Source organism: Chlamydotis macqueenii, chromosome 3 (genome assembly GCF_036417535.1).
Source record: "Chlamydotis macqueenii isolate bChlMac1 chromosome 3, bChlMac1.mat, whole genome shotgun sequence".
Classification (NCBI taxonomy): Eukaryota; Metazoa; Chordata; class Aves; order Otidiformes; family Otididae; genus Chlamydotis; species Chlamydotis macqueenii.
The window spans coordinates 40,654,272-40,671,113 of record NC_141558.1 but is presented as its reverse complement, the minus strand read 5'-3'; the positions used below and the strand labels follow the sequence as shown (position 1 = coordinate 40,671,113).

General features: G+C 35.5%; 1 protein-coding gene across 7 annotated transcripts in view; it reads left to right on the top strand.

Annotated features, from left to right (window-relative positions):
• MAP3K7 (mitogen-activated protein kinase kinase kinase 7) overlaps positions 1-16,842 on the top strand; it is a 50,282-nt gene that overhangs the window by 17,727 nt on the left and 15,713 nt on the right. For 5 of the 7 annotated variants that reach the window (XR_015257978.1, XM_086743290.1, XM_086743289.1 and 2 more), the window contains 6 exons: positions 4,235-4,363; positions 6,484-6,614; positions 7,014-7,095; positions 8,313-8,464; positions 9,099-9,258; positions 11,832-11,912. Coding sequence is in view for 6 of the 7 variants with exons in the window: in XM_086743290.1 (XP_086599416.1) it covers positions 4,235-4,363; positions 6,484-6,614; positions 7,014-7,095; positions 8,313-8,464; positions 9,099-9,258; positions 11,832-11,912 (735 nt within the window). In the remaining variant the exon portion in view is untranslated. The remainder of the gene's footprint in view (positions 1-4,234; positions 4,364-6,483; positions 6,615-7,013; positions 7,096-8,312; positions 8,465-9,098; positions 9,259-11,831; positions 11,913-16,842) is intronic. The other 2 variants (XM_086743292.1, XM_086743291.1) reach the window with 1 other exon arrangement.

Below are 16,842 nucleotides of genomic sequence, written 5' to 3'. Positions count from 1 at the left end.
AACCTGTTCCAGTGTTCTATAACCCGCATCGTAAAAAATTTTTTCCTAATTTCTAATCTAAATCTACCCCTCTCTATTTTAAAACCATTACCTCTCGTCCTATCGCAACAGGCCCTACTAAACAGCCTTTCCCCATCTTTCTTGTAGGCCCCCTTGAGGTACTGGAAGACCGCTATCAGGTCTCCCCGGAGCCTCCTCTTCTGCAGGCTGAACAGCCCCAACTCTCTCAGCCTGTCCTCATAAGAGAGGTGCTCCAGCCCTTTTATCATCTTTGTGGCCCTCCTCTGGACCTTCTCCAACTGGTCCATGTCCTTCTCGTGTTGGGGGCTCCAGAACTGGACACAGTACTCCAGGTGGGGTCTCACCAGGGCAGAGTAGAGGGGGAGAATCACCTCCCTCGACCTGCTGGCCACGCTTCTCTTGATGCAGCCCAGGATGCGGTTGGCCTTCTGGGCCGCAAGGGCGCATTGCCTGCTCATGTTAAGCTTCTCATCCACCAGCACTCCCAAGTCCTTCTCCTCAGGGCTGCTCTCAATCCATTCCCCGCCCAGCCTGTATTTGTGCCTAGGATTGCCATGACCCAGGTGCAGGACCTTGCACTTGGCCTGGTTGAACTTCATGAGGTTGGCATGGGCCCACCTCTCCAGCCTGTCAAGGTCCCTCTGGATGGCATCCCTCCCTTCCAGCGTGTCGACGGCACCACACAACTTCGTGTCGTCGGCGAACTTGCTGAGGGTGCACTGTATTCCACTATCCATGTCGCCGGCAAAGATGTTGAACAGGGCCGGGCCCAGCACGGACCCCTGAGGGACGCCACTCGTGACCGGTCTCCACCTGGACATCGAGCCGTTGACCACCACTCTCTGAGTGCGGCCATCCAGCCAACTCCTTATCCACCGAGTGGTCCGTCCATCAAACCCATGTCTCTCTAGTTTAGAGAGAAGGATGTCGTGGGGGACAGTGTCAAAAGCTTTGCACAAGTCCAGGTAGATGATGTCAGTTGCTCGTCCCTTGTCCACCGATGCCGTCACCCCGTCATAGAAGGCCACCAAATTGGTCAGGCACGATCTGCCCTTGGTGAAGCCATGTTGGCTGTCACCAACCACCTCCTTGCTCTCCATATGCCTTAGCATGGTTTCCAGGAGAATCTGCTCCATGACCTTGCCAGGCACAGAGGTGAGGCTGACTGGCCTGTAGTTACCTGGGTGACTACTACCTAAGTGAAACCTTTACTTGTGTCGTTTCTGAGATTTACATAAGGAGTACCTTTAGACAGCTGCTGTTTCTTATTTTATAACCAAAACACAGCCAGAGGGCTATTTCCCCAGGATTGTTCTGTTTCTGAGATTAAGTCATTTCAAACTCTTCTGACATTTAAATACACTGTTATTACTTTCACTCTCTATTCTGATCAGCTTTTACCTTTAGCATTTCCCTGTTAGTGTCTCTAAATTGAACATAATTGCCTTCATTTTCAATCTCCCACTTTCTTGTACCTCCATCTTCGTCTGCTTTTTGTGTAATCTAGAGATTTTATGTACTTATTCTGAGGAATTTGGTATTAACAGTTAATTTAGTTAAGTAGGAAAGCAAGCTATTTCTTGAGTGTAGGTGGGGAAGACTGGTTATACTTCATAATTAGATAGGTATAATTGCTGCACAGTTATCAGATAAATAATCCAGTCAATATTAGATTGGAAATCAAACAGCTTTTTACTTTAATTTATCATTGCAATTAGGAGGGTGATCTGAAGAAGTCATCTTCCTGCTTTAGGAAGCAAGTGTCCTGGTTTTGATACATTTGTCAAGTGCCTATGTGCAGCAATCATTTCCCAGATTCTGGATCCAAGTGGCCTCTTTTCTTTTATTGTTTTATTCCAGAGAAGAGCAACAAATTATATATGGACATTTTAGGAGGCGTTTCTTCCCAACGCCACTTTTGGAGCTTTTGTTTTGATTTGATTAGTTTCACCCTGCTGCCTAAAAATTTTCCATTATGTTACTTTATATTGAGGCACCTACTCTATTTCTTTAACTGTGGCTAGGAATGCTTCTTTTTTTAACGTTTGTTTACTATTAAATGAAATTATACAAATAAGATATATTTTTTAAAAATAATCAGTTGGGCAGTCAGTGTTAAAACTATTTTTTTTTTTAGTGAAAAATATAATTTAAAACAGATTTTTGAAATAGGTATATTGTAGCAGTGATTTACAGTGCGTATCCTAATTCCACTGATATATGAATTAGGCAAGGAAGAACAATGAAATCTTATAAAAGAACAAGTATCAAGGAAGAAAAGGAGTCTAGAAGTTTCTGTGAAGTAGAATATCAAATTACTCTTGAAACGGCCATTAAACTACTGAAATTATGATGTCAAATGTCAAAATTATTAAAAATTTGTTTGCTTATGCTGCTGCATCAGAATATAACAATGGAATAAATGAAAATTTTAGTACTGTTCTAGTATTAAAATTTTTAGATTAGAACAATACAGGCAGAAGAACTATCTGTTGTGGATGGCAGAGTGCTCATTGAAGTAATTGCCATAATATTAAGATTTTTTTTTCCCCCCATTTTAAGCACTAGGGTACCTAAAGCCTTGTAAAGATGAAGCCATCTGAATGAAAATAATATCATTTAGATCAGGATAAAGAGAGCAAGTGCTCTAATCTCAGAACTCCCTTTAGAATAAACTATTTTAAAATTGCTTTGGGATAATTGAATAAATCAAGGAATGACTGCGTCCATCTGTTATCCTGCCTTGGTCTGTTACACAGTGAAACAATACAGCATACCCTCTCACTTCTTTTAGACTGTCAGTTTTCAGAATTAGTCCAAGACTTCTCAGCTGCAAAACAGAATTTCCTTTCTCAAACAGGAGAATAACATGACTTCCCTGTCATAGGCTGTATGTCACAGAAGTGCTGTTGATGCATAGACTGTTTTGCTTCCCTTAGCAATCTGCCGTTGTTTACAGATACTTTTTTTTTTCCCCAGCACCTTTGAAAATAAACTGACTGATAAAGCTGACTTCATTATTCCCCTTCAGTAACTTCTGAACTCGTTAGCCACATTCAGCTACTTTGATACAAGTGTAAAGAGTTATGGAGATCACAAATTCTTAGAGTTTTGTAAAATCAGTAGCTAGGAGAAGTCTAAATTAGTGCCTTCACTTAGAAAGGACTTGTGGTTCATGCTGCAGCCTGTCTCTCCTGTCTGCCTTGCAAACTGGCTGGTCTGCAAGAACTGACCTGAGAACATGCTGCTTTCCTTGCACAGTTTGTCAGAGGTATGGTGGCAGAGCAAGATGGCTCATGGAACCTGTTGCAACTGGTTTCTATATGATGAGCATCCACGTGAAACTAGGCTTCTTTAATTCCACTCTTTATTAAATTATTTGTCTCGATTCTTTCTGATTATGTATTAACAAAAAAATTTCTTGGCCACTCAATGGCAGTTTTGATCCTGTTTGGAGACAGATGAGCAAATCTCTATCATTTATTTTCATGTCATTAGCCATTTACATTTCTTTTTAGTATTTGCATGACTTATGGTTAGGGAGCTTACATACTTTTTTTGCAGTCTCTGAACACTTTTCTTCGTTATTCCGTATCACCTACATGTGTTCTGTAACTTTAACAGGAGTCTTAGAAGTATTTAACTTAGGTCAAAGAACTTTACTTAATGATGACGTGACAAAAAGAGCAAAAGTAATAAACAAGGAAGAAATAAAATGGTGATGAATTGAGAAATCTGCTGATTAGTTCATATGGTAACTTACTAGTTCTGCTAAAGACCTGTTAGTAATAAAGAGCAATCTATATGACAGAGATGTTATTGACTGGCATAGTGTGACTAACATGGAAGAAGTGAGTTGAAGAAGAATGTTTAGAGGAAGCAAGCATAGTCAGTTAAATTCTGAATGCAAGAGATCTTTGAAATGTAATAAATTGCATTTTGTATTATATAAGAAAACTGATGCGTTTTATCATTCCAGGACAACTCCAAGTGAAAATGAGAGAGAGACATTCTTAACAGTCCTACTGTCGAATGATTTCAGACTTAAGTTAGCATGAATCAACCAGCTTTAGAAAAATGTTTTTTTCTCAGGAAAAAAAAAAAATGTTAAGTGAAAGGAAGCATATAGAGTTATTTATCAGCTCAAACTGTACTTCTTTTTAATGTGTTATATAGAAAAAAAAGACAAATTATATTGATGGCTTTCTTCCAGGTAGCAATTACAGTGAAAAATGTGACGTTTTCAGTTGGGGTATTATTCTCTGGGAGGTAATCACCCGTAGGAAACCTTTTGATGAGATTGGTGGTCCAGCTTTCCGCATTATGTGGGCAGTTCACAATGGTGAGTTGGAAATACTTTACTGCATTTGAAGTTGTGTATTTGACCTATAAATTTGCTAAACACTCTTAACTGTGCAGCTTTAAATTACTAGTTTTTCCATTTTATACTTAATTAAATATGCTTTTTTGTCATAAAGGCTTAATGGTAGACACTGGCACTTTTGTGTGGGTTATCTGGTACTTGGCTGCTATAGTGCTTGCATTTCCTGCTGCATGTAACTAGCATATGAACAAACAAGGGAAAAGAGCCATATTCCTTTTGTTATGACACTAAGTTTTAAGTGTGATCTCAATCGTGCTATAAAAAACCACACAACACTTCTGTCTGGATGAATGACTATTTTATTACCCAAGTTGTCTTTTTTTATTTGGTATCTGCAGTAAATGTGTGAGTTTCAGTAACTTGACCTGTCTTTAGAAATGCTAGAAACTGACAAATCCCTGCAGGACCATTAGGCATTAAAAATGTTACTATATTTTTAATCTGCTAGGGGATTTTTTTTTGTTTGTTTTTGGTTTTTTTTTTGTTCTGCTGTTTAAATTGTTTTACCTTTATATCTAGGTATCTGCAGTCATGGAGCAGGACTCTATTGTGCTAGGTACTATACAGAACAGGTTCTCAGGAGCTTACAGTATAAACAGGAGACAATGGTTGGATTCAAATAGACAAAAGAAAGCAGTGGTACAATATTGGTCAGAATAATAAACTATAGTATCTTCATGCTAGTGGTGTAACTTTTTTAACAGTGTGTTTTTAGGTACCATGGCAAAGCAGATTTTAAGAAGAATAAAGTAATGATAGTGAAGTAGTTCAGTGAATGTCTGCAAAGAGTTTCTGCCATTTGTGAAAGACAACATCAAAGAAAGCATGAACTTGTTTGGAAGATGTAATTAACAAACAAGCAATGAAGGCCGGTACTCTGCCTGAGTGTCATTGCTTCAGTACTAAGTGATAGAAGCTTCAGGTGAGCACAGGCATCCTCTTCAATGAAGAAGAGAAAGGGGCAGACAGTGATAGCGTGGGTGAGCTTTATAGTCATAATCATGCACAAAGATAGATATTTGCAAATGGCATTTTTCAATGAGAAAAGGGATTCTCTATTTCAGTTTTTCAAGGACATAAGTCATTGAGATTGGGAGTGATGAGTGCCTTACATAAAAGCATTAACTGTAAAAGTAAATGTAAATATGATAGTCATGAATCAGAAAGCCTCAGTATGGTGCAGAAGTATCCTTTAGGGGAAGACAAGTTCCCTATCTGTCCCTACTTTTGTTTTAAAAATGTCTTTCTCTTTTTTTCCTCTTTTTTCCTTTTTTTCTATTTTTTTTTTCTTCTTCTTTTCCTTCTTAGGAAGGAAGTGTTAGTGCACTTCATCTCACTTGGAACCATTGTGGCACAATTATTTCATGTATTAATTGTTATGGTCAATACATTTTAAAATACCTGCTGCTTTCTGTGCAAAATGTCACTACATCTCATGTATTAAACACAATTGGATGTCCATTAATTTTACTCATTGTTGAAATGGTAAAAAGAGTAGAAACTTGAACCAAAAACCAGGTGAACACTTCAGCAACAGTTGAAGTAAAATACGTAATTAAAAATGTGTGTAGTCTGTGAAAAAGTCACCCAAAATTGGTGCTTTCAGTGCTTAATAACTTTTCAGAACATTCGTAAGAGCAAAATCAGCCCTCATAAATGTATGTTTCTTTTTTTTTTTTTTTTTTTTTCCCCTTGCGAGTACAGCATTAGGAACGAAGACTGTTACTACTTGCTTCCTAGTTTGGTCTAGAGCTTTATTCTTCAGAAAGTGGTAACATATTTGTTAGCCATTGTAATACATTGTATTTGGTGAATTTATTCAAACCACTAGTGAAGGAAAAGTTTAATTTTCTTTCTACTTGTTTGTATGCAGTTGTATATAGTGCAGAGGAACTATTTTTGTCAGGTTTTTTTTGTTTGTAAGATAGAAAATTAAGTACAGGCCAGTTCTTTCAAACTACAATTAACTATATGTTTTCCTGTATTTATTTAGTAAAATACTGGAGAGAGACCAGTCACTGTCAGTCATCTTAGTTTGTTTAAGAAATTAAGGGGTTTTTTTCTAATTTCAATTATAGGTACTCGGCCACCACTGATCAAAAACTTACCTAAACCGATTGAGAGTTTAATGACCCGTTGTTGGTCCAAGGATCCCTCACAACGACCATCCATGGAGGAAATTGTTAAAATAATGACACACTTGATGCGGGTATAAAAATGTATTTAAGTATCGTAATATAACCCCTTAAGTTGGGAAATTGAATTATAAAAGGTGTGCCTTTTATGACACTCTAAAGGTGTGCTTGCATGTATTCTCTCTCCTTCTCTCTCTTTGTGTTAAAGATTATCAAATTATTACAGTACAGAAGGGAAATCATTCCTCTCCCTATGTGAGAGGTATACGATCACAACAGATTTAGTGAAATAAGTTAAAATAGTCATAGATGTATTTTAATGTATTACTAAAAAAGATTGCACTTATTGTCTACTAAATAAATTATTATAAAAATAATATATTTTATCTTTATAAATTCTTTTATGAGGTACTGTTTAGACAATTGTTAATTACTTTTTTTTTTTGGTCAAATCATTGCTGTTTTTTTCACAGTACTTTCCAGGAGCTGATGAACCTCTGCAGTATCCTTGCCAGTATTCAGATGAAGGCCAAAGCAACTCTGCCACTAGTACAGGTACACTTGTATAAATAAGAGAAAAGAACAGCAACATAAAATTATGCAGATGGATTGTAAAACATATTCTCATATTGATTTTGAACTCAAATTGGGAAAGTTAACCTTTCCAAAATCTTAAGCATTGCCAGGAGTTGTTGTTTTTTTTTGTTTGTTTGTTTTTTTTTTTTTTCTTAAGGTCTCATACTACATCAGGTTTAGTGTTCTCAGCCAAAAGGTTTTGCTGAAGTGTGCTTTTAATGGACAGCAAGCACATAATAAAAGCTGTCTCCAGATGTCCTGGTTTAAGGTCTCCTCCTTTTTTCCCCACGAAGGTTGATAGCAATTGACACTTTTTCACTCATATGTAATGCATAGGGGTTGACATTTTAAAATTTTTTACTATTCTTGAAAGCTGCACCTGCTTTCAGTTAGATCTCCACAATTTAAATTTGGAGTTGTTCTATGTTAAGATGCAATAATTAATACAGTAATTTAAATTAAGAGCAAGGAAGTCACTAGAAAGGTGAATGGAACAAAATGTGGGCTAGGCTTTCAGGTAGTCTTACCCTTGGAGAAATCTTTTTAATAACAATAAATAAAGATCATTTGATCTTCTCATTTTTTAGAGTACAGTTTTCTAACTATAGTTGTTTTTAATCTTAGGTGTCTTCACCAACTACTTAGTTGGTTTGTTTTCTCTCTCCAAACAAATTGCTGTTACTTTGGATAAAGTTTCCTTGGCTATTCTGAAACTTAGTGACCTGTATATTACAAGATCTTTTCAGCTGTAGCATTGTACTGACTTTACTAGCTGTTCTCCACCCCTCAGCACATGATTTAAGGATGTGATTTATCAATTTAAACTGTGAATATATATTGTCTGTTATTTTTCAGGTATTTGTGCTCCTTTATAGTTAATGATGGACTTTGTCATTAATTGTGAATGAGGTTTCTGGTTGTGTTGTTAATCTAAAATCTACCCCTACAGTTTCAGAGCAAGCTAAAGATTGACTGTGGAATGTCATCGTCGTACTTAGTTGTGCATTCTGTCTTTTTCACTCCTTTTACTTTTTACGTTAATCCATTGCAATCTTGCAGCTTGCCTTTTGTTAAAAGTTTTCCAAAGAGTTGATTTAAAGCAAAGTTATGGTTCTGAAAATGCTCAAATGAAGAGATGCACTTTAGTATTTTTAGTGGAAATTCTCAAATGTTTTTTGCTTGTTACTGATTTCTAGGTTCATTCATGGACATCACTTCTACAAACACAAGTAACAAGAGTGATGCTAACATGGAACCAAGTGACTTCCAAGGAGCTTCTACCAATGACACTATTAAACGTTTAGAGTCAAAATTGGCACAGCAAATGAAAAATACAGCCAAGCAGCCGGTAAGCCAGCGTTTGCAATTTTGAACCATAGTAATGAAATGGACAAAGATGGTCAAAATTGTTGTAACTGCTACAGAACATTAGTGTCTTCTTTCAAAAAAAGTACAAAATTGGAGACAGTTATAGGAAAAGAATATGAAAGGGGATGGAAAAATACTGAATTATTCCAAAATTCCAAATGGAAGGCTCTAATAAGATCTCCAATGAAATAAAAAAAATAGTTCATTTAATTTGAAATAATTAATTCGGTTTAAAAATTATATTTGAAAATCGCTGCCTTAATTTAGAACCAAAATGTTAGTATGCATGAAGGAATTAAACATTTATGTGAATTTTGAAAATACTATGTTTTGCTTCTAGTAGGATGAAAAAAAATACAAAGATTCTTGTGTGACAATATTGGTCTAATTCTGTTAAATTTTTACCTATGTAAAGTTAGATGCTTTTGAAAGTTGCAGATACTTGTTTCTTGTATGCCAATAATAGCTGAATTATTACCTTTTTAAAATTACAAATTTTAAATCTTGTCACTTTTAAAATGCACATTATAGAAATAATAATAGAAATTGTCATATATACCTGAGGGGCTTCTGCAGAATTTTTTTTCTTTTTAAAAATGTGATTGTTGAAACAGGGTGATCCTGGCCGTTTGAGTTTACCCCCATCTCGTGGGAGCAGTGTGGAGAGCTTGTCAGATGTTCGTGCACGACCACCGTCAGCCCTTGTTTCAGGAGAAGCCAAAAGGATGAGTGCTGATATGTCTGAAATAGAAGCAAGAATAGCTTCCATCACAGGTAAAATTAAAGGATGTTTGGGGAATAGACTAAGGAATCAGAAGGAAGGAAAGGAGGAAGGAAGATATAAAACATTCTTAGTCTTACAGAAGGTTAATAACATTAGCTGTATGCAAATACTTTAACTTTTCATGTAGTCTTTATTGTCTTTTATTAATTGTGGGGGGAAATGGCTTCATTCATGGTTGTACATTCACAAAGTTGAGTATTTTAATTGGGTACTTTTAAGGTTGTGGAAGAGATTACTTTTGTTGAATTAGACTTTTACATTTAAAAAAAAATTATGAGGCTTCTCAATATTAATTCTATTCCAAATGCACAACTTTATTTTTTGCATCTGAAATAATATTATTCCATCTCTGCTAGCATAATTATTTCTAAAATAACATTTCCTTCAAGGTTATTCCTATAATATTTTGAAATTAGGAGGTGAGTCCAAAGTTCAGATGTTCCCAAGTAAGTTTTAAAATCCACTTTGACAGATCTCAGAAGGAGAAACATAGTTAGATTTTCTTAATCAGATTAACAAAGCATTGGTATCTTTTGCTTGGGGGAAAAAAAAAGTACAGGTGTTTTGCCAGGTTTGCTTCAGGTAGCTATAAACTGTTGTGTCTAAATGTTGAATCCTTGAGTGAATTGGAATTTATGTGTAAGTATAACTACGTAATTTTATGGTGAAAGCAATCTTTGTTCTTCCCAGAAGAGCAAATTAATAAAAATGTGTATACTTGGCAAACACTTTCTTGTCTCTTTTTTTTCATCTTGTTTGTTAATCTGTGCAAACTTCAGGTTTTAAGTTTCATATGTGAAGCTTTTTTTTCTGTTATGGTCTATAACCACAGATTTAAATGATCAGACAAAATAACTTTGGGAAGTCCCGGGTTATTTAGCTGTTCTAGTATTTTTCTGTCAATCTGAAAATTAGGATAATTGAGTAACTGTAATTAATAAGGAAATATGCATCATATTCTGGCTTTCTTGTGCACCATGACTACTTCATTTTTGTTCTTCATTGTATTATGATTACTCCAGGATCTTGTTTTACTAAATACTGAAGTTACTCATGAAGTAATATTTATCTTGCCCTAAGTACTTTTTACTTTTATATTATTTTAAAGCCTTATTTCAATATTTGTCTTTTGTATTGTCAGTCTTTGACTGGATGGTTGTGTAGCACATCTCACCCTGAATATCTCTAAAGGTTTCCTAACACAGAAGGCAGCTGTGTACTTACCTGATAATAATAACATGCTGGGTTTATTTTAAAATACGTCAGGACTCACTTTGGTCACTGACACTCTAAAGTCAATCTAAGTTTTCCACATTAGTGGAAATAACCTGGCCCTCCTCTGTGTGACTTTTTAATTTTTCTGGTTTGTCTTCCTTGAGTACATTGCTCTGAATAGTAATTGTTCAGAATATTCTAAGATTTTTTTTTTTTGTTGTGACTGTAGGGTCTCTTTTTCTTGAAACAAAAGTATGTATTGAACGAATTAGGTTTGTTTGGGTTTTTCTTAAGAAATCAGTTTAGGCAGTAGAGGACTGCTAGAAATGAGGTCAAACCCATCTGATCATAACTCAAAAAGAGCTGAAACAGCACTGTATTGGTTTTGCTTTGTTTTTTGTTCTCGTTCACTGTGTGACAGAAATAATGCGCTGTGAACCTGAAAAAAAAATTTTGTGGCTGGGTGAGAATTGGGTTGTTGTTAAGAGTAAATCAGGCCAAGAATTATTTCATCATCTTGTTCCAGCTGTCGCTAGCTTAAGTGGAAGAGTAAATCACGTAATGCACATCACCATTACTTACTAAGTTTGAGATGAATATGCTACTATGTTCTACGCTTGGGAGATGTATTCAGACTTTTCTCTAAATGGGAACTATTTATATTAAACTACAGAAGTAGTAAAATAAAAATAAATGTATTATTAGATTTTATTCCATCATATATAATGTGAACATTGTTCAAAAATGGAAAGGTTGGTAGTGATATCCATGTCACAAAACAAAAAATCTTCACTAACAGAACAAAAGAATGGAAGGCAGGAATGATTGTCAAATGTAGTAAGAGGAAGCATTTTTTTCAGAGGCAGATGAGATTTCCTTTAAAAGGAGATGATTTAAGGAAACAGAAGTACCCAACTATTAATCTTGTTTATAAAAGAGTTTGTACCCAACTCTAAAAAGAAAATGTTATATAAGTTCAGGCAATCAAGAATTTATTCTGAATATAGAGGTGATTTGAAATAATTTAATTTTTTCTCTGTTTGGAAAATTACATTTGATTTTCCCTTCCTTGTTGCCATGCTGCTTTCTGTGTTTGACTTTTGTGTTGCTAACTACAACTAATTACACAGTGTTGTAATGATGGCTAGTTCTGCATTTTTTGCTTTTTAACAGTTGCTTTACTATGTGTAAGCATGAGTGGAAGGCAATGCAGTTTATTCTGCATGACACATTTTTGCATGAACTATAGTTTAACCAACTTCTGAAAAATGCAATATTAGGAATTTAATAATTTTGCTATTGCCGTTTTAGTGTTTTGCATGTGTATTGTATATGTGTATTTTTTCAGCCTATTCCAAGCCTAAGCGAGGCCATCGTAAAACTGCTTCATTTGGCAACATTCTGGATGTCCCTGAGATCATCATACCAGGTATCGCAGACCAGGTGAACGGGTCAATTGGTTAAGATGCCGGAATAATGATCAGACTGCTAAAAATACTTCTTGCTCCAGTTGCTATAGGATAGAACTAGAAATTATCCCAACATTTTTTCATAATGTCTCTGTAAAGGGGAGCATGATATTGTAGTACAAACTTACTTTTATCAGTAAAGGATTTGATCTTCTAGTTCAAATTTACTTTCATTGATAAAGGATTTTTTCCTTTATGACCTTGATGTTAAGAGCCTTCTTATAGAGCAAAACTATGTATGCAGTCTTTTATTACAGTACCTCATTTGGTGAAAATATTTGGATCATTTGGACTTAATTGACAAATTCCTGTCTAGGTAATTATCTTGCCCTGACCTTTGTTGTGTTTGAGCACCCATTTTTAATCTAACCAAATATTAGTAGAATAAAAATCTTAATGCACTACATACAGAACTTCAAATTCATGTGACACTTGTGATTTAAAAAATTAACATTTAATCTATGTAATTCTTATATTTGACTACACTTTTCTAGAGCTAAAATGTGTCTGCATGAGGTATTTCTGTTGTGTTTAAGTTAATGAAAACTAAAGTTATTAGGAGAGGCTTCTGACAGGAAAAAAAAAGGCACCATATCTGGTAATTCCACCTGGGACTTCAATGAATAATTCTCGTCTATCCCGTGTCTATATTTAGTTAGCAGCATATCATTTTCCTTTCCCATTACTTTTTTTTTTATTTTTTGCAATGAGAGTGGATTTCTGTCTTTTAAAGTTGAATGTAAAAGATAATTTTGTACAAAAGTTTCTTTCAAATAACTTTATTGAAGTTTACATATGAAAATACAGAATGTCCAGAAGTAGATTCCGAAGAACAATAGCACTGCCCATGAAAAGAAAACCTATTTGGCATTGAAGCTAAGAAACCAGCAAGCTACTAGTGTAGCTTTCCCTTATAATTTTCAAATGGTCCTGGTCTGTCATGACATAAATGAAATCCTGAGAGAGCAAGGAAAGAGAAAGTGAAGAGATCTGTCAAGTTTTGCAGTGTTGACATGTGATGAGAGCCTGGTAAATAAGCTCAAGAAGCTGAGTTCCTCTTATCTGTGCACATTGTCTGCGTGTAACAGCACTGGGGCTTCCAAGACATCTTGAAAATTCTAGAGACTAATCAAAAAGTCAGTGAACTGAAATGCCAAATGGTTTTCCCAAAATAGATTGTACCAGCCTACTGGTTTTACTTATTTAGGCAGAGGAAGTCGGTAAGATATTCTTCACCTGGACTACTTTAGCTGAACTTGACAGGATGGGAATTCCAAGGTGAATTTGGAATAGATACAAGAAAAATAGCAACCTGTAGAAATCAAAGAAGGTATAGGATTGGAGCAAGCATATTAATGAATTTTCTCAGAATTTACTCTTAAGGTATTTAAGTCTTAAATGAGCAAAAATGAAGTTCACTGTTAATGCTTGATCAAAAGTGACTATTCATAAAGAGGAAGATTAGAGTATCATATAGGGTGAATTTTGTGGTGACTGAGATAAAAAAAAATAGAAATAGGGTAAAATCCAGGGTCATGCACTGTGGGTCAATTTCTAGCACCAATTTCTTTTAATAAGATGAGTGCAAAGGACCATAGCAGATGCATGCAGAATAATCTCAAGTAGTATAAGCCACTAATATAATGCAGTTGTGAAATACTATGTGAAATCTTAAGTTTCATTTCCAGGAAAGATAAGGAAGTCCTAACACTATTTTACAGGCCCTTGTTGAGGTTTAATCAGGAATTCAACAGACTATTCAGGGCAGCCATATAAAAGAAACATTTGTATGCTCTGAAATAATAGCAAGAAGAGCTACTAGGGGTGGTATGGAGAATATAAGGAAGAATCTGTAAGCGTGGTTTTTTAGCCCACAAATGAAAGCCAAGAAATTAATAATTATTTTCTATAGGTGAATCTGCAGCTAAAGACTAGGAAGAGAAAAGTACTTAAGCTAAAAAGGATGCAAATAAGTCTGGACTATATATTAAAAGTTTTCTGGTTGTCAGACCAGAAAAGAATCACAGGGACAGAAAAAAGAGATTAATCATTATGTGACAGGGATATGATCATCTGCCCAGTAAACTAATTATACTTAAAGCAGTTGTTCAAAAGTACCTTACTTGGTTATTCTTTTAAAGACAATATAACATGACCTGTTTCTCACCTCTTTCGTTTGCTTACTCTCTCAGCACAAGGCTTTCAGTCCTGGCCTTTTAACACGCCTTTCCCCATCTAGTTACACTTCCAAGATCCCCATCTGGCCCCTCTGTCTCGATCCCACTCGTCGCGTTCCTTAGCACTTCTGCCACGTACCGGGCTCCTCCAAACTTCTCTGGGTACATCTGTCCGTCCGCAGGGTGAGCAGCCCGTCTCCGTCCTTGTGGCAGCAGCAGTGTGACCCAGACTATGCTGTTGCCTGAAGTTCTGCTGAGCACATGGTAAAGCAGCTGCTTCCCGGAGAGGGGAGGGCACCAGGCAGGCATGTTAGCATGAGTCAGCTGCTTTGGGGCAGGGCTATTTTAATAGTATGAGTACTACATCTGCTATCATTGGGGTTTTTCGTAATGTGTTACCTTGGCTGCTTTTCATCTGTTAACTGATTATGCTACCGAGGTCATAAAATACAAATTTTTATCAGTTGAAGGTAAAATGTTGGCAGAAGTGGAAGTTTTAAATATATATGTGCTCTTCTTTCTAAATAGGTTTAAATAAGGGTGAATTAATCTTTCTTTAATTTAAGATGCTATTTTGTCTTACTAGCTTACAAAACTTAAAAACTGGAAAATTAAAAAACTATTTTTTTTGTGTGTGTAACAGCTTGGCAAATGAGATTTCAGTGGTGGTATCCTGCAACCAGATAGCCAAGTGAAGTATCAATATTTTTTTTTAAATTTATAGTATATATAATATATAGTGTAGATAATAAGCACCAACATTTTTATATATGTGAGAAAAATAAAAACCCTAGTAAGTACAAAAAGCTTAAGTAGCAATATGTTTAAAGAAACAAAAAAAAAAAATCTAAGTATAGTTTGTAATGTGATCAATAAAAATAATCAGCATACCTTTTCGATACGAACTAGTCAAGCAGCATCTAGCAAGCATACCTTCAAGTACAGCCTTTTCTTCACTGGCAACTCATGCATATAGTGTGCACGCATGTGTTTGGCTTTGTAATTTTGTCATCTGAAACTCTGCCACAGCGTTAAAGATTTTTATAGCATTGACACTGCATAAATGATTACTTAAGGATACACACATTTTGTTGAGTGTCTTTAGAAAGCAGATAGGAATTATAGATGCTTGAGGTCTGTAATTTTTTCATCTACTTTTAAAACAAATATAGGCCAGAAATCCCACCTTTGTCTCACCAGATCACTTAATTCTTCTGGAATTCCAGATCAATGTCTTAACTTCTTTAAATGTCTTCTAGCACTGTTACATTCACTGATCATCCTGCACTGTGAGGGAGGTTTGAGTCTTGTAGGTGTGTAACAGAGTACTGTGCACAAATGAGAGAGTACTATGCACAAATAAGATAATGTAAAAGCAGGCACAAGTATCTGCTAAAGGGCAGGGAGATGAGTTCATAGCTGGTCTGGGTATTTGGGAGGGTGATCAAAAGCCTTAGTAAGTTGTAGAATTTGTTTTTTCTGGGGTATGTGGGGCAGCACACGATGGAAGTAGTCAAATTTCCTTTTGAATTTAATTTTAGAAATTAAACAACAGTATGCGAAATGGGTTTTTTTGAGGCCAGGAAGTATGTTTGTGATGTTTGATTTTTAATCCTAAAATCCTGTAAAGCACTAAAATACTGACACAGTGCATCAAGCTATTGTATGTTAACTTCTGTGCATTTAAGAATCTCTTCGTATTTATAAGGAGAAAAAATCAGTTTTAAATGGATGTAGAGGTAAGAACAAGATCAACACTGTGAGAGGAAAGCATAGAGAAGTAGCAGTGATAATTTCAAATAAGGATTATATGTGGTATAGTATATTTTTCAATTGAAATTCGTCTTGAATCTGGAGCAATAAGTATTTATTGATTCGTAGTCTGTTTCTGCTTTGTCTAAGCTATTTGCCAGATGTCTGCAGTAGTTATACTAATGAAAATGGCATTGCCTAGTAGAGCTTGCTCTTCCCTCATGCTACTAACTTGAAGATATTTCATGTAAAGGTGTTCATTTATTACAACACAGTAGTTTTGGCCCCTCTTTCTCCCCCCAAGGCATTTTATTTTCCTTCTTGCACCCCACCCTGATTATTTTAATGTTTTGGCAGCCATGTTCTAATATTTCAGCGACACATGCGCCGGGTTCTTTAAATTCACAAATGTTGCTAATCTGAAATGAGAATTTCAGATATTTTTGCAAGCCTGTTTCAGCTGAGATAATTTTAGAACAGTGTTGTTGAATGAAACGTGCACATAATTTTGTATCCGTTGTGGGTGGATTGCCCATATCTTGAATATTTAGATGAGCTGTGGCAGCCAGATGAAGTATCCACAGCACAGTATTCTATTAAATGTATAATTTTGTTTGTTAAATTATTAGGTAGTGAAAAAGTTCACTGCAAATGAACAAGTTCAGAAATTTTGGTGCATATTTGTCATTCACAGAATCTCTAATATTGAAGTATTAAGCATAATTTAGCCTTTGTTCCTTAGGTAAGTATATACTTTCCCTGAATTTCAGAAGCAAAAGATCAAGACCACAGAAAAGTTGCAATTCAGATTCATGTGTAGTCAGAGTAAAGAATATATTCCCATTCTAGAATCCTTCTTGATTTTCTTATATGCTTGTTTCCCATAGTACTTTCTATGGATTTTAGACTACAAAATGTTATGACAAATTGCTAAATTGTATATTGCTGTTTTGTGGTAACG